We start from the raw sequence: 26005 nt of genomic DNA on the forward strand, positions 1-26005 counted from the left end.
GGGGATTTATTTTCCTAGCACTGGAACCCTGGGCTGGGGGACCTGATGTGGGGCTGGGGGACATGGTGTGGGGCTGGGACTCCTTGCTCCCAAGATAGCCCCCCCTGAATTTTTATCCACCACACGTGGATGTGGGACAAGCCTGTTCTGGGTCTGCACCCCTCCAGATAACACAGTCTGGATGAATGTGGTTTCTTTAGTTCCATAGTTGTCAGGCTTCCATTCAACTCGATTTCTGATGGTTCTGAGTAATGGTTGTTCTATATTTCAGTTATAATTTTAATGTGGTTGTGCAAAGGGGCAAGCCATGTCTGCCTACACTGCCATCTTGACCGGAAGTCCTACTATTTTTTGTCAGATCTGAAAAAAAATATATTTTGGGGGTGCTGCTGAATTTTATTAATGAGTTTATGTGTGCCATGAGATGAAAAAGTTGAAAATCGCTAGTACATAGCATGATTTTTATTGGTTACATCGTTGTCGTTGGCAGCTGTCCGTCTCGAGAGACGATGGTGTAGCTTCTTAAGAGTCTATCTGCACCGCCGAGAATGGCTGTGCAGTCCGACTCGGGAGTGACACGGTATCTGTCTCCTCCCGTGTTGAATCGACATCTTGCGATGACGCTGGAGTGTCCTCTCCAGTGAAGCTGAAGCTACAGAGCCTGGGCAGGGTGATATGGAGGGTCTGCTGTTGCCCATGCAGCAGACCCCCCCTCTCTTCGCAGCTGAAGGGTCCAAGGGAAAGACGGAGTCGATACAGCTTGGCTTCAGGTGCGCCGCAGGAGTTGCCAGTGTTGACTACAACGTCAAACCGCCTTAGGGACTCCGGCTCCGGATTTTCTGTCAGGGTTTACTCCCTTAGCCTTTCCCCTGAAGAGGTATGCCGCAAGGCAGCGGAGGTTTTTTGGAGTCAGAGTTTTCCTTCTCTGATGTGCCCTTACTGGAAGATCGAACCAGCGACACTTAGCTCGCAGGCCGACGCTCAATCCACTGAGCCAAACCAGCCAGGGCTCATTGGTTACATAATATTCCATCATATGAATGTGGTGTGATTTTCATAACTACCTTCCTATTTTGAGAGGTGGGGGGAGGAAGGGAGAGAGAAGGAGAGAAACATCGATGTGAGAAACATCAATTGGTTGCCTCTTGCATCTGCCCCAACCAGAGTCCAAACCCACAATCCAGGCATTTTCCCTGATGAGGAATTGAACCCACGACATTTCAATTTATGGGATGATGCTCCAAGCAACTGAGCCACACCAGCCAGGGCTTAACCAGTTTCCTCTTATAAAATAATTAGGGTATTTCTCAACCTTTGCTCTCTTTTATAACGAAATATCTTCTTTTCCTTTTTTTTTTTTTTTTTTTTTTTTGCTCACATCATGGGTGATTTTCTCAGGATTAACTCCTAGAGATGAAATTTTTGAGTCAAAAGCCACACTTGTTAAAGGCTTTTATATATATTGCTAAATTTCCTTCCTGAGAAGATTGCATTTTAGGTTATACATTTGTCAAATCCTAAATTTCAAACTCCAGCATGATATCCAGAATACTAGAAAGAAGACTTCTATTTTGATCACTTTGATCATTAAATTTGGGGTTCAGGAAGTGGTAAAAGAAAATGTGACCTTTTAATCATCATTTAATTGCAGTAAAGTTATATCCAACATAGCTTAGTTCTCTGGAGTCTATTATAGCTGTGTTTGAAGACAGTCTACTATTTGTTAGCTCTATTATCTTTGGCAAGTTACTTAACCTCAGTTTTCTTATCTGTAGAATGGGGATGATAACACTGTTTACCTCACCAGGGAAATATTGTTGGGTGGATTAAATGAAGTAATGTATATAGTATATTTAGCATAGTACCTAGTGCATCATGAATGTCCAGGAAATGGCAGCCATTATTATTGGCTACATCTTTACTATATCTGTCATATTTGTTCCCAGTATTTTTCCACCCGAGTGTCAACTCAGCTATTCCTATGATGGGGGAGTTCAGTGTACCAACATGTGCATAATTATGGATAAATTAAGGAAACATCATGGTGTATTTGAACAAAATCGAATTATTGCATAAATTTCTCCTTATTCCAAGATTTATAAAATGTCATTTTATGTTTTCTCAGTCATTAGAGCCACTTCTTTTTACAAGTTTTTATAAAAAGGCCTGGTTCTACCTGCCCTATTCTCCCACACATGGTCCAAGAAGAAACTTCATAATGAAACTCATTTTTATCATTTTGTACACAGGGCTTTACTGTTGATGCACTCGGAAACTATAAACTAGGCACAAATACTCTGGAAAACAAGATATAGACTGAAGAGGTCAGCATTGCCTTTTTTTGTGTCTTATAGGTATGGCATGGCAGCACTAGTAATATTAATAATAAAGAATAATTCCTCACACTTACGTGACATGAGTTTTTAAAGTTCTTTCATATTTGGTTTTTGTTGCCATTCTGTTCTTTTCCCTTTTTCTGACATTATTGAGGTCAAATTAAAGTGCACTGAGGTGTGTATGTTTTTAGATGATTAGTTAAAGCTGTGGAAGCCTTGCGACCATACAGGTCACTTTGCCACAACCACTCCCCTAACACTTCTGCCATAGTTATCATACATTTACGTTTACATAATCTGAGAACCCCACCAAGTAATGTTATAATTTTCGCTTCCAACTGCCCTAAGTATTTTAAAGAACTAAAGAAACAAAACGATCACAGTGTCCTAGATTTTTGTATGTAGAATAATTTGGGGTTTTATGCTGGCCCCATGAGTGTTATGCTGTGTAGACAGGAGGCAGTCAACCCATTTAGGCTGAGACTACCTGTTACATCTTCCGCTTTGTGAGGGGTGGTTCAGTCCTCTTGTTTGGGTCTGTGTCACACATGCGTAGCTTAGAACTGAGCCTGAGAATTCTGTGGGTTCACTCAGAGCTAGCAGATTCCTTCTCCAGCTCCCTTTACTCTAATTTTCTTCCTTTATTCTTCGGCCACCAGGCGCTCCGTTTCCTGGTTCCTCAGACCAGGAAAATGGGGGTCTCACTCCAATGTCAGCAATACACCCCACTTCTCAGCTCCTTGCCAGGGTCTTGCCCTCAGGACAGCGCTGCCAGGCAAACAAGTGGGAGTCATCCCTGCTGTCATTTTTTCCAAGTTGTGGCTTACCACCACATTTTGAGTTTCTTTATTTTTCAGAAGCCTCAGGTAGTTGGTTTTTTATATTTTTGACACGTCCCTTTATTTTAATCAGCAGGAGAGATATGCTATAATGTGCATATGCCACCATGCTAAATCTGGAACTTGTCGTTTGTTCTTTCAGTGATTTTTAAAATGCTAACCCTCTGACAGAAATGTGGGAAAAACCTGGACTAAAGCCAGGATCTCTTCACCAGGGCCCGAGGGAACCATGTTGCCTCACCTAATAATCCTAGGGAATGTTTCCTATCACATTTTACTTCTCTCTCCAAACTATGTTACCATTAGAGTGAGTATCCTCTAACATCCTTTGTTTTAAACTGTCGTGTAGCTCTTTCAGAGCCAAGTATGTTTGTTCACACCCCCGAGAGCATGATATGTGTGGCAGTTTAATTATAAACACCATATGAGAACATACTTGCCAAGTCTGCATCAAAATTGGCCACTAAATTGAGCAGTAGCATAGGGTTTTGTTTTGCCTTTCACTCCTACTATTGCCTTTTTATTGAGCCTTTTTTGTAGGCCAAGGCCTGCACTATATAATCTCATTTAACCCTCAAACCAACACTGTGAATTAGGTGGAATTCTTCCCATTTTATGCCTAGTGATGGAAGCTCTAAGAGGTTAAGGAACTTCCTGAAGACTCCTCAGCAAAGTGCTAGAGCTGAAACACAGGTTTTTCTGCCCTGACCAGTGTGGCTTGGTTGCTTGGGCATCGTCTTGCAAAGCAAAGAATCGTTGGTTTGATTCCAGGGCAGGGCATATGCTTGAGTTACAGGTTTGGTCCTTGGTTCAGGCATGTATGAGAGGCAACCGATTGATGTTTATGTTTTTCTCCCTCACGTCAATGTTTCTCTCCTTCTCTTTCTTCCTCCTTCCCCTCTCTCTAAAAATAAATAAAAAAAATATTTACCAAAAAGGAGAAAGAAAGAAACACAGGTTCTTCTGATTTCAAAAGACCTGCACTTAACTCCTGTGTTACCCTGAACTTCTGCATCATGCAGCGTTTTGTTCAGCAGCTACCAAGGACAATCTGGTTGTGGTTCTTTATTAAATATGCACTATGTTTTGCTTCTTTTTAGGAGCTCAGTGATGCCCTTGGAATCAGTATTGCTGGAGGAAAAGGAAGTCCCTTAGGAGATATCCCAATATTTATTGCCATGATCCAGGCCAACGGCGTGGCTGCACGCACACAGAAGCTTAAAGTAAAGAAAAGGGGAACATGAAGCGCTAAAGCACGTGGTGGGGTGGGACAGGAAGTTGCTGCCCTGGGCACTTGGTTTAAAGTTGGAATTCCAGCAGCCATCAGAGACCTATGCTGAGGGCAAAATGCACTGGAGAAAGTTTAAACCCGAAATCCATGAGGTCCCTGGGCATATACAAATATTATTGTTTGTGTCAAAGCTTCTCGACGAAAGAAGAAATTGCAGCCCACTTACAAAGCCTCCCATGCCGTTTTTTTAGCACCTGGTTCCACCCAAAGTTGATTTTCACCTGAGAGTGATTTGACCTTAGAATCTTCCTCCAACCAAAAGAATCAACATTCTTATCATTATTTTCCCATTGCCCCTTAATTTTAACTTAGGTAGAAACATAAAGCAGAAAATATTTGACTTTCTCGCTAGAGCTTCATTGAACAGTTAATTTGTACACCCCACCATTACTGGCAAATGGATGCGTGAAACACCACCATTACCAAAATACAAAAGTGGCCTGCCGTGCCTTTTAATAATCAAATCTGACCCCCTTCTTGTGTCTCTGATTGGTCTGTATTTGGGGAAAGCCATAAAAATTCCTCCTGCTTCTGGAACATGCACACACAGTAGACACAGTGAATCTTCACAATAGCCACAAATGGGGAATATGACTTCCAAAGAATTTTAAGCATTCTTCTCAAATTTAATTTTTCTTAATGATAGTGATTTTCCACCACTTTTGTGTTTCCAGGTTGGAGATCGGATTGTCAGCATCAATGGGCAACCTCTGGATGGGCTGCCTCACGTGGACGTGGTTAATCTGCTGAAAAACGCCTATGGGCGCATTATCCTGCAGGTACTGCATCAATGGAACACGCAGCTGCGTGAGGCAGATAAGTGGCGTGCAAAAAAGATTGAGCTTCACGGGCAGTAGGCGTCACCGCCCAGCAGGGTGCTTGCTGATGTGAATTATGAAGGTTGAAAGCAAGAAATTATTATTTTTATTCAGAAATTCTTTAATGCCACCCATACAGGCAGTGAGCATGATTATATGAAAGCATAACAAGGGGAGAAAAATTACTCTTTGCTTCACGTGATAAATCAACAAGGCTTTTAGCTTCCAGTGTTCTTTTGTAAATCAGAATTCTCAAGGAATAGGAAATGATTTCTTTTCTTCTGCCCAAAAACTGTTACTGAACTGCCCACGCTGTTTCTTCCACTCACATTAAAATACAATGCTCTTTTTCCTATACCACGTGATTGCCAATACTGTTAAATTTTCACTGCATAGTAGCCATCAGCTAAAGCAGACAATTCTTTATCAGCTGCGGTCTCAAAGGGTATTCTCCAGAGGCACAGGGAAATACACCAGAAGTGAAAATGAGGCGTGCTGTTCATTACCTCCTCTGAGCACTTCAGCTATCTCTGCGACTGACACCATGTGGTGAGTGGGCGGCAGCACACTGGCAGTGAGTTTCCTTCAAGAGTTTCCCCAAATGTATGATTATAATCACTATACATACTCTGCAGAATTAGTAGTAAAAGGTTCATAGGTAAAAAGAATAAAACCCTTTGTACCTTAGGGAGAAGGCTAGCCAGCCCCTCAGATAATTCTAGCTCTAAAATAATAAGTTCGAATTGAAAAACCATTACTTTGGGGAGAACCAATTTGTGGTGCGTGCCTCTCACATCTGAATGGTCTAAGTCCAAAGTGCCAAAACAGGCATTTTAAAAGAATGTGGCTTTCAGCATGTATGAAAAGTATCATTTTAAAAATACCATCAGTAATTTCAAGGGAATTCATATGATCAGCAACCTATTTATTCTATGGTTTGGGTCCATGAGAATGCAGACTGGCTGCAGAGTCAACCTGCCCTCCCCTCCGCATCCCCACTGCAGTGGAAACTTACATGGTTTCCCGGCCTCTCTCCCTCTGCCATTGTCAGAGCCTCTGAATCTTCCTTTTTTGCTTTCTGTGTTTGTTTTCCCTTCGAGTTAGGCTGACCCTTAGAGGCCCTACCAGTGCAACTCTTCAACCTCATGGCTGAGGAACCTTAGATACACAGAATTTTAAGAAGTCATTTCAGATGATAACTGCTTCAAGACAAAAAGGTGTTTCCCTTAGCAAAACCTGGTATTGTTTCTATTTTCATACAGGATACAACTTGTTCAGCTCCACCTTCTTCACAAAGAAATGGGAAGACACATGTAAAAGTGTAACATTAACTATAAAAAGTACCTTAAAGCCCTGACTGCTGTGGCTCAGTGGACTGAGCGTCGGCCTACGAACCAAGTGTTGCTGGTTCAATTCCCAGTCAGGGCACATGACTAGGTTGCACATCAGGTCCCCAGTTAGGGGCGTGAGTGAGAGGCAACCACAGAGTGATGTTTCTCTCCCTCTCCTTCTCCTTTCCCCTCTCTCTAAAAATAAATAAACAAATAAATTATTTTCTTTTTTAAAAGATAAGGTCAAGTCACAACCTGGGAGAAGTTATATGCCACGAAAATAACTGAAAAAGACTAATAGATTAGATAAAGAACTCCAACCAATCTATAAGAAAAAAGCAACTGATAAAAATGGGCAAAATAAAAAAAAAGTACCTTAAATGAAAAGGAACTCATGCTCTCCCATACAGAATTAACACTTCATTCAGCCTAACTGCTGCTATGAACATACTTTTAAATGAGTTCCATATTTTTCCTATTTCCGTATTTTAAGAAGAAAATGACATTTGGTTTCAAACTGTTCTTTTTTTTTTCTTTTTTAAGGGAGAGGGGAAAGGAGAAAGAGAGGGAGAGAAAAATCAATGTGTGGTTGCCTCTCATGTGCCCGCAGCTGGGGACCTGGCCCTCAACCAAGGCATGTGCCCTGACTGGGAATTGAACTGGTGACCCTTTCGTTCGCAGGCCAGGGCTCAATCCACTGAGCCACACCAGCTAGGGTAAAACTGATCTCTTGTATTAATCACATTAGGTTTGTGTTATTTTTTAAGGTGTTACTAAAAGCTTAAGGGAATCCTTTGGGACGTTGACAGTTGTAACGTACACAATTATAGGTACAGACCATAGGTGCTGCCCGAGGCTTTAAAGTCTTATGTCCTGCACCAGACACCTTTCCATTGCATAGCATATTTGCTTTAGTTAAAACAACGTGCAAGAAGTAGTACCAGCAATCCAGTGATCCCAGTGGACATGTCATTAAGTAATTTTTATTATCAAGTGAGCCAGCTCATTGACAGAATAGTAGGGAAGGTCAGATAATTGTGTCTGACAATGTGAAAAAGACTTACTGCCACTAGTCATGCGAAGAAGTCAGCAACTACTGGTTGCACAGGGAAGATCACAGTCTGGGTCAACAGACTGCAGGGTGGAGAAGGGGAGGAGAGCGGAAGATACAACCTACACTATGGAAGCCCATCCCCTCAGTTGAAATTGCTATCTCTAGATGTAATGAGGAGGTAGGTATTCTTGCCCTTAAAGTCAGATGTTTCTGCCCTGGCTGGTGTGTCTCAGTGGATTGAGCACTAGTCTGAAAATCAAGTTTGATTCCCAGTCAGGGTACGTGCCTGGGTTTGGGCCAGGTCCCTGCTTGGGGGTGTGCCAGAAACAACCACACATTGATGTTTCCCTCCCTTTCTTTCTCTCTCCCTTCCCTTCTCTCTAAAAATAAATAAATAAAATCTTTATTAAAAAAAGTCAGATAGTTCTTATTCCCAGTTATAGATTGGTCAGCAGAGACTGATTTGGCTATGAGGGGTCATTTTAAATATTTCCATTTATCTTTGCTTCTATAATTTGATCGTTTGTCAGTTCAGTTCTTTTGTCTATGGAGTTACTATAAAATCTTTTTTGGTGAACTCAGGTAACTCAGGCTCTCTGTTAAAAAATGTTTTAAAACTATTTTTTGAGTGCATAGAGGATAAAAAAAAACATATAAGGGTTTTTTTTATCACTAAAGGAAATTGTGAGGCTTGTTCTGGGTCCAATAAGTGTTTTTTCTAGTCCTGGCCTAATAGCTCAATTGGCTAGAGCATCATCTTGATACATCGAGGTTGCAGGTTTGATTCCTGGTCAGGGCACCTACAAGAATCAACCAGGGAACCTACAAGAATCAACCAATGAATACATAAATAAGTGGAATAACAAATTGATGTTGCTCTGTCTGTCTCTCCCTTTCTCTCTCCCTAAAATCAATGAACAAAAAAGATTTTAAAGAGTTTTTCCAAAATTTTAGAGCATAGGAGAACGGTGGATTGAGGTTGCATTAACTAATCTCGGAAACTTAGGAGGAGTACGTTGGGAGAGAAGAGAACATTGTCATTTGGGACATCCAGGTAGAGAGGTGTCCAGCAGGCACAGGGAATGTGCTACCAATGGTTGGGGGGGGGGGTGGTCTTCACTGCTAGAAACAGAGTAAATTAAGCCATCTGCAGCTTTTTAATGTGGGCATCCCCACGGCCTGCCACATTATACTTCATAGATACTGGTTCAATGAATGAAAGTAATGGAGACAAAGGCTTAGAGTCAGCAGCAAGTAGGGAGAGCAGAAGAGAGTCTGAAATCAGGGACATTCATTAACGCATATCTACAAAGTAGTTTGGGAGGCCCTTGAAAAGCATCTTCCAGGGCACAAAAACCAAATGAACAAACAAAAGTGCTGCTATAAGAGGGCCTAGCTACTGGTTAGAAGAGAGAGACACATCATTCTTGTTAGGATAATATTCAGAAGACAGTGACGTCTCTTGTGAGCCCTAGATTGAAAAGGAAAGAGAAGAAATAAAGCACAGGATTAATTCAGGAGATCCAAGATCCAACAAGTATGAGTTACAAAAAGAAAAACAGAAATAACAAAGAAATGAAATAAATTCAATTCAAGGTCTATTAATCAGTGAGCAGGATAAATAAAACAAGAATGATACCTGTATACATTCCAAAGTTTCAAGGAGAAAAGTATATGCTACTTACAAAAGAACAAGAGATTCAAACAGCACCTTGCTTCTTTTCAGCCATGTGTTTCTGAGAAATTAGTGTAGGATATACTCCAACAAAAGAGCAAAGTGAGAAAGAGGAAAGCCAGAGAATCCAATGCTAAAGAACACTGAAGTCCCCAGACAGCTCTGTAGCAGGCATCAAGGACAACTTGCCCAAATTGGAGCAGAAGGAGAAGAGGGCTCCTAGAGAGGTGCCTCTGGATTACAGAGGAAAAAAGAGGAACAAACAGATTAACTGAATTGGAAATTTGAGATCACTTGGAAAATTTGGGGCTGAATTAGTGGTAAGTATATTAAAAATTCAACAAAATGAGATATTATTAACCTTGAGGAAAAGAAACTTGTACCAAAAAAAAAGTGTGATCATAGTTTAGTAGTTGGCTTGGTATAAATAACATTTATGTAAACATTCTAACTCATAATAATAAAACCAATATAACCAAGCATCATGGTATGTGAAATAGTAGCATGAGGTTTGGGGTGCATTGGTGGAAAGGAAAATATAAGAGGTAAACCTTTATCTTCTATAATAGGACATCATCAGATAATATTTAAAACTGAAAAATTAAGAAAAGTAAAAAGCATGATTTTTTAGAAGTATGAAAGCAATTACTAGAAGAAACAGCTAAAAGTATTGAAAATAATTATTTATAGGGAGTGACAATTAGTAATTAGGGAGGAGGAAAGAAGGGGTCCTCATTAAATACTGTAAGACCATTTTTATTTTTATTATTTATTTTTAGAGAGAGGGGAATGTAAGAACAGACGTGCTCAGAGAACCACGAGGAGGCAGCGAGCAGAAGAAAAGAAGTTTATTGAGGGAATTAGCAAGCAGAGAGGAAGCTGTGCCACGAATGACCCGACTCCGGGCTCCTAGGGAAGGAGGGGGCTGTTTTATAGGCAGAAGAAAAAAGAAACTATTGAATTCAGTGTTTATCTCGCAGCTGTGAGTCTAGGGCTGATCAACGCCAAATGGAGCTCGGCTTGACACTTCCCACTACCAGGGGAAACTCCCAGAGAACTGCAGGCGGCCGGGCCAGGGGGAGGGCATGGGAACAAAGCCTGTCATTCTAGCCTTTTTGTTTTAATAAAAGGAGGTGAGGGGTGGGGTGTGTTTTTTTTGGCGGTTGGTGGGGAGTGGCAGAGACTGGTTGGGAGAGGGGTCCGTTGAATCTCTCTCTTCTATAAAGACTGCCTGTGGAGTTTAGGGCGATGAGAGGGGATTGACTGCCGGCTCGGGGTTATCTCTTGCCATGGGCTGATATCTGAAAGATCTTAATAAGCGTACATTATGGATAGTAGAGGCTGTCATGGATTTGGACTATTTTTTTAATAAAGTAAACTAGTAGTTTGAGGAAGCAAGGGCTAAGGGCGAGGAATAATAGAAGTAGTGAGGTTATGAGAGGCACTAGGATTGCTTTGGAGGAAGAGGAGTAGGACAGGAAGGTTTTAAATTAGGATTTTCTGTATGCCTGTTTCCTAGCTTGGGCATTAATGTCAATGTGTTTTTTTATGTGTGAATGTATGATGTGATGGGTATATTTGGAGTGAGTGTATATAGTGACCTGGTGATTTTTTGTAAGGGCCAAGGCCTACGTTAGGGCAATAAGTTATGCCTGTTGGGAAGAGGTACTGGAGGCAAGTGTCCCAACTTAATGACGGAGGTGAGGGTAGTGATGGTATATTCTGCTCCTTTTGGGCCGACCTTGTAGCAGCTTCTATCTCTAAACCAGGATTCTGCCTGGGGTAGAGGGGTGTCTTGTATGTTGGGGGACGGGTGTAAAAAGGAGAGATGTTGAGTGTAGTGATAGGTATGGGTGTGGGAGTGGGGGAGGGGAGTAATGAGACAGGGTTGAGGGGGAGGGCTGATTTGTATAGGGAGATTTGAGGATTTTGAAGTAGTTGGGCCCTGAGGAGATAAGCAGGAGTTTGGACAGAGCTTTGTCCAATGTTTCTCCTGACTGTACCAGAAACAGGGGCCTTGGAGGCTGCTTGATGGTGGAGCCTTTGCTTTTAGGCTTACTTTAATTTTTTTTCCTTGGGGGAACTTTTCACAGCATTAACCAGCAAAAGAGAGTGCTTGTATTTCCATTTTCGTGGTTCCTTCTCCCTCTCCTCTTGCCGGTTTTTATATATTTGGAAGGTGACTTGAATAAGTTTACTTTGGGGGGCGGATTGGGGGCTTGTCTGTAATTTTTGGAGCTTTTTTGAATGTTTGGGGCCGATTGACTAATGAGGCGGGTGGGTAAGAAGAGGCGTCCCTCAGGCCAAGTGGGACATGTATTCGTATGACACCGTCTCTATCAACGACCTCGCAGAGTGGAGTGGGGTGGAGACTAGAGGGGCGATGCTGGGCGGAGGCAGGAGGGACTCTGGGAAGGGGAGGTAGGGATGGGCCTCCAGGACTGGCTATGGGGAAGGGAAGGTGGTGGCGGCTATGGGGAGTAAGGAGCAGGAGGAGGAATGAAGAGTGGCCGCGGCGGCCGCGGTGGCAGGGAGGGCAGCCTGTTTGCCTGTGGGCTCGGGAGTCCCGGGCCCCTGGCCCCTGGAGATGGGGCCTGACCTCGATTTCCGCCAGCCCAGCAGGTCCTAACCAGTGGTGTTGGCTATGGCGGTGGCGGCCGCGGCCGTGGCTGGCCGAGGAGCAGGTCGCGATGGAGCGAAGAGGTGGAAGTGCTCAACTCTCCCGCAGGGCTGGGAGAGGGAAGCAGTGCCCAGAAGGTCGGGGCTGTCGGCCAGTTACAGGGATGTCTTGTACTATAAGTGAATGAACATGCCGGCCAGGCAGGAGGCAGGGCCCCAACGAGCACCTCCCAGCAGCCTCAGCGGCAACCTGGGCACCACGACTGAGGCCTGGGCTCGGCGCATGCGTCCTGCGTACCGGCGCGCGGCGGGCAGGGCCGGAGCTGTGAGGAGTTAGGTGACAGAGGTTTTAAAGGCGAGGGGGGCGGGGGGATTCTCCCCGCCGGCGGTGGTCCGGACACCTGGGAGGCCGGCGGCGGCAGTGGCAGCGACTCTGGACGCGAGCTGGGCCCTTCCCATGGATCCCCCAGCCGCGGTGGACGTCACGGCCGCGCCCAGTGTAGCCCAGTGGGCGCCGAGGCACGCGAGGAGGTGGCGGGGGTGGAGGTGGGGGGATTAGGGCCTGTGAATAAATAACTTATTTGGTTATTTTTTTTTAATTTTGTGTCTCGGTGTTTTACTATGAGCAATTTTTATGCAAGGAAGAAGGAGAAGGGGTTAGAGGGGGTGCAGAAGGTCAAGAGGAAAGTGGCTTTTTTTGAATAAGGAGAATTTGGTGGATAGTGAGCTATTTGCAGAGAGTGCTTGGTCTGAAGAGTCTAGAAAGCCTGAGCACAGGGAAATCCTGACCTCCTGTCCGACTGCCAGAGAGAGTTATGGAGGTCTGTGAGAAGTCCAAAATTAAATGTGCCATTTTTTTGGCCACTGACTGGTTATTTAGAGGATATTGGAGCCACACGACAGTGCCTTGACTTCTCCATTTAGTCGGAGAGGTCTGAGAGTACGGGCTACACACCCAAGAGCGGTATTTTTGGGTGGGAGGTACTGGCCGATTCCCATGGCGATGGTTACGGTTATTGTGGGTCTGAGAAGGAAGGGGAGGGGAAGGGCGAGTCCAAACCCCCGTTTCCAGTTCCGCACTCTGTCAAGACAAGCGTCCTCCGGTTGGACCAGAGGGTGGAGGGCCAAAGGCCAAGAGGAGGGACGCTGATTTATTCCAGGCGCCCCTGGGTTTCATGAGGCCCCACCCGGAGAGAGGGGGTCTGGATTGACCCCAGGAATGGTTCTGACAGAGCACGCAGATTTAGGGCCAGATTGCCCAGAATGGTCTCGGATTAGACCAGAAAACAGAACCACTAGAGGAAACGGAGGTGGAGACTCACCTATAAATCCGAGGGCCGATGTTGGCTGGGAGTAGGCGGCAGTTGGGGGAGGCGTCGGAGGAAAAAGGAGGCAGAAGGGGTCAGCAAGCCAGAGGGGAAGCTCGAGCCACCGACCTATGGAGGTCTGAGCGACTCCGGGTCCAAGGATTGGGGCCGGCTCAGGCCCGAGTCCAACTCGGGAGTCCCAATTGAGCCGGTGTCCCAATCCCGGGTTTTGGCACCACAATGTAAGAATAGTCACTCAGAGAACCATGAGGAGGCAGCGAGCAGAAGAAAAGTTTATTAAGGGAAATTAGCAAGCGGGGAGGATGCCGTGCCGCGAATGGCCCGACTCTGGGCTCCTAGGGAAGGAGGGGGCTGTTTTATAGGGGGAAGAAAAAAAGAAACTATTAAATTCAGTGGTTATCTCGCAGCTGTGAGTCTAGGGCTGATCAAGGCCGAGCAGAGCTCGGCTTGACACCTCCCACTATCACGGGAAACTCCCAGAGAGCTGCAGGTGGGCGGTGGGGAGGTGGAGGGCATGGGAACCAAGGCTGTCAGGGAAGAGAGGGAGGGAAACATTGATGTGTGAGAGAAATATCAATCAGTTGCCTCTTGTATGCCCCAGCTGGTGACCTATCCCACAATCCAGGCATGTCCCTCACCAGGAATCAAATCGGTGACCTTTCTGTTTGTGGGATAATCCTCAACCCACTGAGCCACACCAGTCAGAGCTATTTTTTTTTAATTATACATGAATAAATTTGATTAAGTGGAAGTAAAAAACATTGCTGGGAATTGTGAGAACTACAGAGGTAGTAGTATATTTAAAGAAACAAAACAAGTAGAACTTAAAAATAATATAAAAGTTATGTGGAAGTTTGGCAAGCTAAATTTTCATCTCTTGGAATAGTGAGTTGATCAACCTCATCAAGATGATAAATTTCAAAATTGGCTTATCAGCATATTAGCTTATACATCTAGGATTAAAAAGAAAAAGGTTCAGTGTGTCTCTAGGGAGTAAAAGTGTTGAATATTTTATAATGTACTGTACTGTTTAATTTTTTATCATGTGCACACAAAAAGAAATAACCTGGAAAAATAAAATGAACCAGGCAGGAGTCAAAAACACAGTTCCTAGACACTACAGGAGAAAACAATTTCAAGAACAGCACACCTACGAATGAGGCAGAAGTCAATAAAACCTCAGAAAAGTTACTACAACTGGCAGATAAATCGCTGGCAATCTTTAAAATGATTGAGTTCTTTCTTTTAGAGTTGGTGGCAAGTCAGTAAAGAGCAAGGGAGTAGTTAGGAACAATGGAGACAGAAGAAAAGGTAGGGATGAAGTTACTTCTGTAAAGGAAGCTTGCAGGTGAGTTTGAGTCTGATGGCTTCATTTTCTAAGACTGCGTAAAGAAGACTGTGGCGTTTGAGAGAAGTACTTCTTAAACTTTAGCATGCTCTGAAATCACCTGGGTGGCTTTTTAAACATGATTGCTAGGTCCCACCCCCAGAGGTTCTGATTCCATAGGAGTGGGATGGGATCCAAGGATTCACATTTATAATAAACTCCCAGATATTGCCGATGCTGCTTCTTTGGAGACCAGCCTGAGACCCACCGGAGTAGTGCATTATTTAAGGATGAGTAAAGATTTGCACATATTTTTCTCTATGCCTGGAATACCCACCTCACCGCACCTTCATCCCTTTTCATTTTTTATTTTTTCATCCCATCTTTTTAAAGAATTTACTTTTAGAGAGAGGGGAAAGGAGGGAGGATGGGAGAAGGGGAGAAACATCGACGTGAGAAACATCGATCGGTTGCCTCGCATGCCCCGCAACCAGGGACCTGGCCCGCAACCCCGTATGTGCCCTGACTGGAATTCGAACTGGTGACCCTTCAATTTGTGGAACAACACCCAACCCACTGAGTCACACCAGTCAGGGCTCTCATCCCATCTTTTTAAGTCTTGTGAAATCTTTTGTTTAGAAACTTCATCTAAGAACAGGGAATGTCTAGGTGTCAGTTCTCCTGAAGGCTATGAATTTATCTGAAGTGGAGACAGTGTTTGTGCCTCCAGCATAGGGCCCAGCCCAGAGCAGATGCCTAGTACATATTGGTTGTATTGAGTAGGTTGCTGAGCCTGGCTGATCAAGTGGGAGGACATGAACTTATAGAGAACAAATCAGCACACTCACTAATTGGGTCCAAAACTCCAGCAGTGGAGAAAGGTGGATTGGGTTGGGGATTGTGAAGGTGCGTGGTAGAGTGTGCAGGACAAGCTCCTGAAGGCACATGTGAGTATCATAAGGGAGTGGTTTGTGAGTAGTTCTTAACCTTGGTTACACAATAAAATCATTGATTGCATTATTCATTGGTCCCTGGATCTCACCCCAGTGATTTAATTGATCTGGGATGTGGCATGGACATCAGGATATTTTAAAACTTCCCAGGTGATTCTAATAGGTAGCAAGGGGTAAGCTCAATGGGGTTCATGATGGATAAGAAGATTAAGTAATGCCAGGAAGGAGGTGATCAATTCCAGGAAGAGGACAAAGAACTAAAGGTTTGAAAATTGAAATGAAGACCTAGTGGAAGTTCTATAGGACAGGCAGTCAATGGTATCAGAAAGTTGGGCGTTTTGAGTACTGTAAGTAGGGATCATAGCTCCTTTCTTACATGATTGTAAGCACTAAATAAGACTTAATGTCTAATAAAAACAATGGATTGCAAATGGTAAGCATTAAGTGGTGTTTTATTATTTGCATTATAGTAACATCGATTTGACGCCAGAGGATGCTAAAATTCCTTTTAAAACCCCGAAAGTGGAGTGATTTTCCAGGTGGCAACTGAGGTGTGTGCCACTAGATGGCGATATGCCCCTTTTTATTTGGCTTCACACATTTGACACCTCAGACCAGTATACAATATTTTTATTGATCTTTTTTTAAAGGGAGGTGGGGAGGAGAGAAACATCAATTTGTTATTCCATGCATTCATTAGTTGATTCTTGTATGTGCCCTGACTGGGGATGGAACCCACAACCTTGCCTAATCAACTGATCTACCCAGCCAGGGCCAGACAAGTATATTTTTATTTTTATTTTATTTAATCCTCACAGAAGGACATACTGATTCTAGAGAGAGGTGGAGAGGGAGAGAAGCATCAATGTGAGGGAGACTTATTAACCGGTCGCCTCTCATACCTTCCCATACTGGGGACTGAACCGGCAACCTAGGCATGTGCCCTGACAGGGAATTGAACTCATGACCCTTCAGTCTACGGGACAATGCTCCAACTGAACCACACCAGCAGGGTGAGACAAGTATATTTTTAAAACAGACGCATTAAAATCAATATTTTTTTTTCATTTTATTATTTGGTTTTTCAATTACAGTTGTCCCATTTTTCCCCCATTGCTCCCCCCACCCAGCCCACCCTTTCTCCCACAATCATATGCCTCCCCGTTGTCCATATCCATGAGTCATCCATACATGTTCCTTGACTAGACCCTTCCATTACTTATCCCCCTTCTCTCCCTCCCCCCTCTCCTAAAATCAATATATTCTGATGTCACTAGACTCTGTGTGACTAGATTCTAAATAAAAAGCAAATGTGCTTCTACTTCATTAAGTTACACCAAATGCCAGGCATGGAACAAGGCAAGCTTTTCTTGATTGTTCTTCTGTAATGTGCCCCATCTTGAGATGATGCCCACTTTCTCAGGAATCACTTAACTTGACAGCCTTCCTGTCTTTTTTCAGCACATCTGCACTCTGGACCCAGGCCAGGTGTGAGTGCTATTTGTCTCTTGTGCTGCAACATTTGAGTCCCAACAAATGTAGAGGTTGACCTTATTCCTTTATAGGATCAGCAGCTATGGGAAATGCAAAGAAAGGAGCTCAAGCTTTTGTGCATTGTAATATTGTAGTTACCTGGGAAATATTTTGACTTCTCAATTCTCCAAAACATAATCCCCCAAACCTGTTTTTAAGGAAAGGTAGTCATCCTATGGTTTGTGCGATAAACACCTGTGCTGTATTACTCCATTAAAGTTTCATCAAAAATACATTGTTCTAATATAGAACATACAATTCTGATTGGATTTAGTTCTGCTTATAACCTAAATTATCAAATGCCGCAAGGAGCCAAGGCATGAGAGAGCATGAATATCAGAATAATACCTTCCTGCAGTAAAGCAGTTGGAGGAGGAGACAAAATTTAGGAAGGAAATGAATATTGAAGGGAAAACCCTCTCGGAGACGGAAACATAGAGTTAGGGGTAGGTGCAGTTGGAGGAGGAAACATAGAGTTAGGGGTAGGTGCAGTTGGAGGGGGAAACATGGAGTTGGGGGTAGGTGCAGTTGGAGGGGGAAACATAGAGTTGGGGGTAGGTGCAGTTGGAGGGGGAAACATAGGGTGAGGGGCAGGTGCAGTTGGAGGGGGAAACACAGAGTGAGGAGGAATTACATTGGGAAGAAGAAACACATTTGGAGGGGGAAACATGCTTATTGCTTCTTTCTCTTTCAGTGATTCAATGGTCTCTGCATGTTCCTTAGGCTCAGAGGATAAGGCTTCTTCCCCAACTTTCATTTCACAAGTCACCCTCTCCTCAGGTACAAGCATTTCCTCCTCTTCCTTCAGGTCAGCCTCCTCCCACTCCTCGGATGAAGGGATTTCCTCCTCCTCTTCCTTCGGATCAGTCGCGTCCCTCTCCTCAGACAAAGGGATTTCCTCCTCCTCTTCCTTCGGATCAGTCGCGTCCCTCTCCTCAGACAAAGGGATTTCCTCCTCCTCTTTCTTCGGATCAGTCGCGTCCCTCTCCTTAGATAGGCCCTTAAATGTGGTCATAACAAGTATGGGGAGGATGTAAGGAAAGAAAGTACTTTCATTAAATGCCTGGTTAAAGTTTAAACTGGACCAACCACTTGGCAACTTAGGAGGATCTATTCAATTTAAGATGAGCATACCTGTCACCCAGTAGTTCCCTATCTAGTGATCTACCTTAAAGAACCCCTTTCAAGAAGTCTATAGCAGCACTACGTGCAACAATAGGAGGAACATAAACTTAGAAGACCCAGATTTTGAACTAGATGGTTTTGCAGGGTGAATGGGAACCAAGCAGGGTATCTTCCACACCCCCAGGTCCCCAGGCATGAGAGATGGAGGAAAGTGGGTTGCTGACCTGTAAAAAGACAGACATAGGCTGCCGATCTTAAGAGCTGGAGCTGGCCCTAGCTGAGTCCAAGGGCTCCAGACAGCACAACTCTGGAACCACACATGCAGGTTGCAGACCTACTGCCCATTGTCTCAGGACCTTACCCAGGAACCCCGTCCTGCCCCGCCCCTCCCACCACTTTGAACAGCATGTGTTCACGTCTGCCTCCCCCGTTAGGTTACATGAACTGCAAACCCGTTTTCTTTTGGAGGCCAGGGAACACATTTGCTTCCCTTTGTTTCCTCTGCTCCCATCTCTATCTTCAGAACCTGCCACAGAAGTTCATACCCAGGAATTCAAGATTTCCCTTTTTTCAAAAATGGAATAAACATTTCATCAGCCTGTTGGTCTCCCCCTACTTCAAAACACACAAATAGACCTCTCCTAGCCTTACCTCCATGTTGTTCAGTCCCAGGCGTTGGTAGGGCAAGAGCAAGCACTTCAGATACAGGGCTGAGTCAACTCACAGACCACATCTCCTTGAACTTGCATGCCCTTCTGGGATCAGATTATCCCCTCTCACAAGTTATTCTGTGGGAAGGCCAATCAGCGGAGACCAAGATGGTTGATGCAAATGCCCTGGGCTATAAAGTCATCTGCTGGTGACGGGTTTGTGCTCTCCCTATCTTCCTGCAGAAGACCTAGTCGTCAGTGGGAAATCCTTCATGTGGCCCATCAGCCCCTTGGGTTCCACTCCTACAAAACAGGCATGGACCTGGGTAGCTTCTAAGATCCTAGGTGGTTCTATGTCTAGGATTTAATATTATCAGTGGTTGGGAGGCCTTTTTCATTTCAGGGTTCTGGGGTGAGGTAGAGGCCTTCATGTTTTGGAGGAATTTGAGTTTTTCTGCAAGATGATGTAGATGTATTTTTATATTTCCTAGCTAGATTTTTTAAATAAAACTATTTTTACCCAAATAGAACTATGACTTTGGTTTCCTAAGTTATATGTCTGGTTTCATGGACTCATGAAAGTATATTCTCTTTCTAAAAGTTAAAAAGCTCTCTTCCTAGAGCCTCTGTGGGGTGTGTATCTCCAACACCCACGCCCTCTCTTTGTAGCATGGGGGAGCAGAATGATGTTTTCCTGCCTGTTGCCAAGCACACACCATGATGATCTGCTCTGTTTGCACCTGCTGTTAGACTCTTTCTCTGCCCCTCTTCCTCCCCTGCTCTACGTCCAGACCCTAAACTCTGCCCTCACACTACATATGATCAAGAGTACAAGACTCCAGAGTGGAATGGCATGGATTGAATCCAGCCTTCACTTTTTAAAAAAATACGCTTTATTGATTATGCTGTTACAGTTGTCCCAATTTCTTTTCCCTTTGTTCTCCTCCACCCAGTGACCCCCCCCTCCTTCCTGTTGCCCCCACCTTAATCCATGCCCATTGGTTGTGCATAGTTCTCAACATCTTCCTGTCTACTCCACTCCCTCCTACTATGCTTAATTCCTGTACCATCTCCCTCCCTTTCCCCCTTCCTGCTGACCTCCCCCCCATAATGTTCCCCATACCTATAATTCTTTTCCCACTCTCATTGCCTACTTAGTTTGCCTTTGTTTCTGTTCCCTAGCCTCTGTCGGTTGCTGTGATACAGTTTTCATTTTAAATGTTCATAGTTTTGATCCTCTTTCTCCTAAATAAGTCCCTTTAACATCTCATATAATGGTGGTTTGGCTCTTAAGAACTCCTTCAGTTTTACTTTGTCCTGGAAGCACTTTCTCTGCCCTTCTATTCTGAATGACAGCTTCGCTGGATAGAGTAATCATGGTGGTAGTATTTTGCTAGTGGTAGGTGGACTAGTCCCTCGGTTAGAGGCCGATGGACAGTCTACCTTCCAATGATTTGTCTTTTGACAGAAAGGGCAGTGGTTTGGACAGAGCTTTGTCCAATGTTTCTCCTGACTGCACTGGAAACAGGGGCCCAAAGCCTGCCTAATGGTGGAGGCTTTGCTTTTAGGTTTAATTTTTTTCCCTGGAGGAATTTTTCAGAGCATTAGCCAGCAAAAGAGAGTGCTTGTATTTCAGTTTTCCTGGCTCCTTCTTCCTCTCCTCCTTCCGGTTTTTATATACGGAAGGCGATTTATATATGGAAGGGTTTGGGGGCTTGTCTGAAGTTTTTGGAGCTTTTTTGAATGTTTGGGGCCGATTGATTAATGAAGTGGGTGGGTAAGAAGAGGATTTCGGCAAATTTGAGAGTTCTGTCATAGCTGATAGCTTTAAACAATAATTTGCGTGTCCCGGCAAGGAGACACGTAAGGGAGTGGGATATGTATTTGTATGACACCGACTCTATGAACGACCTCGCGCAGTGGGGCGGTGGAGACAAGAGGGGCGATGCTGATCAGAGGCAGGAGGGACTCGAAAAGGGGAGGTAGGGATGGGCCTCTGGGATTGGCTGGAGAAGGTGGCGGCGGCAAAGTGGGGGGAAGGAGGAGGAAGAGGGATGAAGAGTAGCGGGGCGCCGGGGACACCAGGGGCGGGGAGGGCGGCCTGGCTGCCTGTGGGGCCTGACCTCGATTTCCTTTGGCCTAGCGAGTCCAGTCCGGTGCCGGTTGGTGGTGGTGGCGGTGGTGGTGGTGGCGGCGGCGGCGGCAACGGTGGTTGTGGTGGTGGTGGTGGTGATGATGGTGATGGTGGTGGTGGTGGTGGTGGCGGCGGCAGCTGGCCGCAGTAGCACAGCCCGCGACAGCGAGCCCCTTCCTCCACCTCTTTCTGCCTGGCGCCAGTGTGGGCTGCGCTCGCTCCCGTAGGCGGCCTTGGTGGCTGGGAGGGCGGGACCTGGTCAAGGGAGGCGGAGCCCGGAGTTTTGAAGGGCTGAGAACTGTCAGGCGACCAGGGTTATGAAGGCGGCTCGGGGAGGTTCCCTCCACGGGCGGGAGCGCGCACACCTCGGGGTCCAGCGGCGCGCCGGGTGTAGCCTGGCAGGCGCCAGTGCACGCGCACGCGCACAAGGGGGGGTCGGGGGAGGGGAAACCGCGAGCTGCCCTGGGTGCGGCACAGCCGCAGAGATTCGGCACTGGTGGCCGGGGAGGCGCACGGAGGCGGGGGAGGGGAAGCCGGGCACCCCAGTTCTCCCTCGGTGGCCTGGCCGCGGTACAGTGAGACAGAAGCGCACTGGGGACAGTGTCAGGTGGGGAGTATTAGTGGGGCAGCGGGGCGCGGGCTCCACCCACCTCCACCCCACCTCCCACCCTCCGGGTGAAATACTACTTTGATCGTTTTTTCACCGACCCAGTGAGGTGGGGGCGGGGCGAGCCCCGAGGGGCTCTCACTTGTGGCGCCAAACACCCAGCGGCCCCTGCGCCAGTAAGTTTTTAGACCAGTGGAAAAATATTTAGCAGTAAAAGACAAATGTAATTAGAGGGGTTTATTTGACAGAGTTAACAATACAAGCATTAGAAAAGGGGCATTCGCGGCTCAGCATAAATGCCTCTGAGAACAAAGAACATCCGAAATCTGAAAGGAGGACGTTCATTACTAAATCTTGGAAAATGGGAAAATGTAGCCAGGGAGCCCCCTTGGTCCTTGGCTGCATCTAAAGCTGCCAGTCTGTGAATAAATGTTTTGGTTATTGCTAAAAATCTGTGTTTCGATGTTTCATTGTGAGTAATAAATTTGTGTGTAAGGAAGAAGGAAAAGGGGTTAAAGGGAGTGCAGAAGAAGGTTGAGCAGAAGGTGGTGTTTTTCAGATAAGGAGAATTTGGTGGACAGTGAGCTGTTTGCAGAGAGAGAGTGGACTGAGGAGTTTAGAAAGCCTGAGCATAAAGAAGTAATTTTGATCGTCTGTCCAACTGCTGAGAAAGTTATGGAGGTCTATGAGAACTCCGAAGTTAAGTGTGCCATCTTTTGGCTACTGACTGGTTATTTAGAGGATGTTGGGGCCACGCGACAGTGCCTTGACTTCTCCATTTAGTTGGAGGGGTCTGAGATTACAGGTTAAACACCCAAGAGGGGTATTTTTGGGTGGGAGGTACCGGCCAATTCCCATGGTGATAGTTACAGTTATTGTGGGTCTGAGAAGGAAGGGGAGGGGAAGGGGGAGTTCAAGCCAACATTTCTGGCTCCGCACTCTGTTGAGAGGAACGTCCCCATTTCGACCAGAGGGTGGAGGGCCAAAGGCCAAGAGGAGAGGCGCTGATTTATTCCAGGCGTCCCTGGGCTTCATCGGGCTCCAGAGAGAGGGGTCCAGATTGACACCGAGGAGTGGTTCCAATTGAACACTCAGATTTAGGGCCAGACTGCCCAGAATGGTCTCGTATTAGACCAGGAAACAGAATCACCGGAGAAAATGGAGGCAGAGAACTCACCCATAAATCCGAGGGCCGGTGTTGGCTGGGAGTAGATGGCAGTTGGGGAGGGGTCGGAGGACAAAGGAGGCAGAAGGGAAGCCAGAGGGGAAGCTCGAGCCGCCAACCTATAGAGGTCTGAGTGACTGCAGGTCCAAGGATTGGAGCCAGCTCAGGCCCGAGTCCAACTCGGGAGTCCCAATTGAGCCGGTGTCCCAATCCCGGGTTTTGGCACCACAATGTAAGAATGATGTCGCTCAGAGAACCATGAGGAGGCAGCGAGCAGAAGAAAAGAAGTTTATTGAGGGAAATTAGCAAGCGGGGAGGAAGCCGTGCTGCGGATATCCCGACTCCAGGCTCCTAGGGAAGGAGGGGGCTGTTTTATAGGGGGAAGAAAAAAGAAACTATTAAGTTCAGTGGTTATCTCGCAGCTGTGAGTCTAGGGCTGATCAAGGCCGAGCGGAGCTCCGGTTGATGTACCCCATTATCACAGGAAACTCCCAGGCAGCTGTAATCAGGCGGGGGGAGGGGCGACAGCATGGGAACCGAGGCTGTCAGTTACATAAATATGCATCACAGTTTGTGAGAAATACTTCAAGAGTGCTATGGAGAGGTAAATGGGAGAAATTAATTTAAATGTGGGTAATCAAAGAAGGCTTCTATAAAGGACATGACTTTAAAGCTGATGCCAGGCCACCTGGTTTGGGGGGAAAGAGTGTGTTGTGGGGTAGATTCCAGACAGACAGTATTGGAATGTGGGTTGGAAAGGAAGGAGATAAATGGATTTAGACAGGTAGGCAGGGGAGGATCTTTGTGTATATAATTAGGGAGTGAATTTTGTTCCAAGTACAGAGAGACTATGAAAGGTTTTAAACAGGGGAGTGGCATTATCCGTTTTATATTTAAAAAGATAAATGGCTATTGTAAGGAAGAATGATGGAAAGAGGATGAGTGGGGATTATAGTTAAAAGGCAGCTGATAATGATGAATGATTTAGGATGGTCACCACTGAGATAAAAAGTAAAGAGATTTGATAGGTATTTTGGAGGTAAACTGCAGAGGACTTGGGGGTGGATTACTTATGGCAGGAGAGAGAGGGGCATATCAGGTTGATAGAGGAGTGCCTGTATGGTTAGCATCCTAGCTTCCTTTCCAGTTGGACAGTCCCCAGCCAGCAGTCAAGTATTTTCAATATAACACCTAGTGGACTTCTAATTAGTCAGCTGGAGGTGCCATCTCCTAAAAGGTGGAAAACGAGGAAAAGAAATGAATTGAAGGGGTTCGCTTGTTGGATCAAGGGTCTGGGTTTGGTTGTGTTAATTTTAATAAGCCCTTGAGATATTAAAAATGCAGATGTTAAGTTGGCGACTGGATATAATGACTAACCTGGGAATTGTCAGCACGTTGTTGGCGTTTAAAGCTGTGGGAATGTGGATGCTGTCACCTAGTCCCTGAGTGTGCAAGTGGGAAGTGGGCCTGGGACTGAGCCACAGGGGTGAGCAAAAATAGCAAAGACCTGGAAAAACAGGCAAAGCCAGAGAATGTGGGTCATCAATGGTGACAGGAATGGAAGCCAGAATGAGTGGGTTTATGAAGATAGTGTAGCTTAAGAGTAAGGAATATTGCTCTGACTGGTGTAACTCAATTGGTTGCATATCATTCCACAAACCAAAAGGCCTCCGGTTTGATTCCCAGCCAGGGCATGTAGCTGGGTTGCTGGCCAGGTCCCCAGTTGGGGACAGGCATGTGTCAACCAATAAATAGATATTTCTCTCACACATTGATGTTTCTCTCCTTCTCTTTCTACCTCCTTTTCTCTCTCTAAAAAAAATTTTTTATTTTTTATTTTTTAAGAGTAGGTAGGATTACAGAGGTCACATGCAAAGACAACTCAAACACTTGCTTTGGGGGAGAGTGGAGGAGCTCTTGTGATTAGGGAGAATCAATTATTTCCCCTTTGTCTCTTTTTCTAAATTTCCCTCGATTCATTTAGTCATTCCTTATATGATGATATTTCCAGAAGATCCTATAACTCACATTTAGCAATGTTTTCCCCCAGAGTAGGATGCTTCACCTGAAATGTGTTCTGACCCAGCTGGGCTAGAGCCAGGGCTGCCCTGTCGCTTGCTTTCCTTCTAAATATTAACAGATTCAACTAAGCTAACAGATTGAGGCAGCCGTGCCCTCTGTTGGTTTATTCTGAAACTGCAATCACATCAAGCTCCTTTGCACTGCTGTCAGGCTAAGTCCCTTCACTCTGTACTCATGCGCTGAGAATTGTAACCCAGCAGGACTGGTGATCAGAAGCAAGGGTAGCCCGAGAGCTCTTGAGAAAGACGCTCCAATAACTCATTGAGGTGGAAGACAACTCCAGGCTAAGTAGACAACGCACGCTTCTATGGTTCCCATTTGACAGATGAGGAAGCAGAAACTTGGCATCAGCATCATTGAAGTGGGAGGAACTGAGCACCAGAACTCCTTTGTGTCTTACTATGTATGGGCTGTCAGAGCTATACTATATTTCTTCTGAATGCTTTGGGATGGTTTTTGCAGGATAGAAATACAAAGTGAATGTTTAAATGCCATTATTCTGCTATACTTTTGGGATCATCTAAAAGGCAAATTATAGCGATAGTCTTTTATTCACCTAACATAATACATGCTAGACACTGTTTTTCATAATGGAGATACAGTAGTAAACAAAACAAACTTCTTCCCCACACAGTCTAATATGAAGCAATAGATGGTAAAGAAGGTAAAATAAACGCACAGTGCATTAGACAGTAACAGCGGTAAGAAGGAAGCAAAGCAGGGAAGGAAGATAGGACATGTTGAGCCAGGAAGTTGGTGTGGAGATTTCAGTTCAAATGGCCAGGGAAGGTGACTTTAAAGTAAAGACCTAGCCAGGCTGATGTGGCTCAGTGGATTGAGTGCCGGCCTGTAGACCAAAGGGTCACCAGTTCAATTCCCAGTCAGGGCACATGCCTGGGTTGCAGGCCAGGACCCCAGTTGGGGGCGTGCCAGAGGCAGCCAATCAATGTTTCTCTCTCACAACGGTGTTTCTCTCCCTCTGTTTCTTCCTCTTTTCCCTGCCCTCTAAAAATAAATAAAATATTAAAAAAATAAATAAATAAATAATAAAGACCTAAAGGAAGTGCAGCTAGCCACACAGATGCAGAAAACAGAGCCCTCCGGGCAGAAGGCACAGCAGTTGCAAAGCAGAGATGAA

At 45.2% G+C, this 26005-nt stretch overlaps 1 protein-coding gene across 1 annotated transcript in view; it reads left to right on the forward strand.

The window, feature by feature from the left end:
• Window positions 1-26005, forward strand: part of PATJ (PATJ crumbs cell polarity complex component) — a 319938-nt gene that overhangs the window by 283501 nt on the left and 10432 nt on the right. The window contains exons 41-42 of the mRNA XM_090269550.1: window positions 4276-4398; window positions 5141-5245. Of these exons, the coding sequence (XP_090125676.1) occupies window positions 4276-4398; window positions 5141-5245 (228 nt within the window). The remainder of the gene's footprint in view (window positions 1-4275; window positions 4399-5140; window positions 5246-26005) is intronic.

The sequence above is a fragment of the Furipterus horrens genome, unplaced genomic scaffold (genome assembly GCF_987537825.1).
Source record: "Furipterus horrens unplaced genomic scaffold, mFurHor1.1.pri manual_scaffold_3, whole genome shotgun sequence".
NCBI classification, from domain to species: domain Eukaryota; kingdom Metazoa; phylum Chordata; class Mammalia; order Chiroptera; family Furipteridae; genus Furipterus; species Furipterus horrens.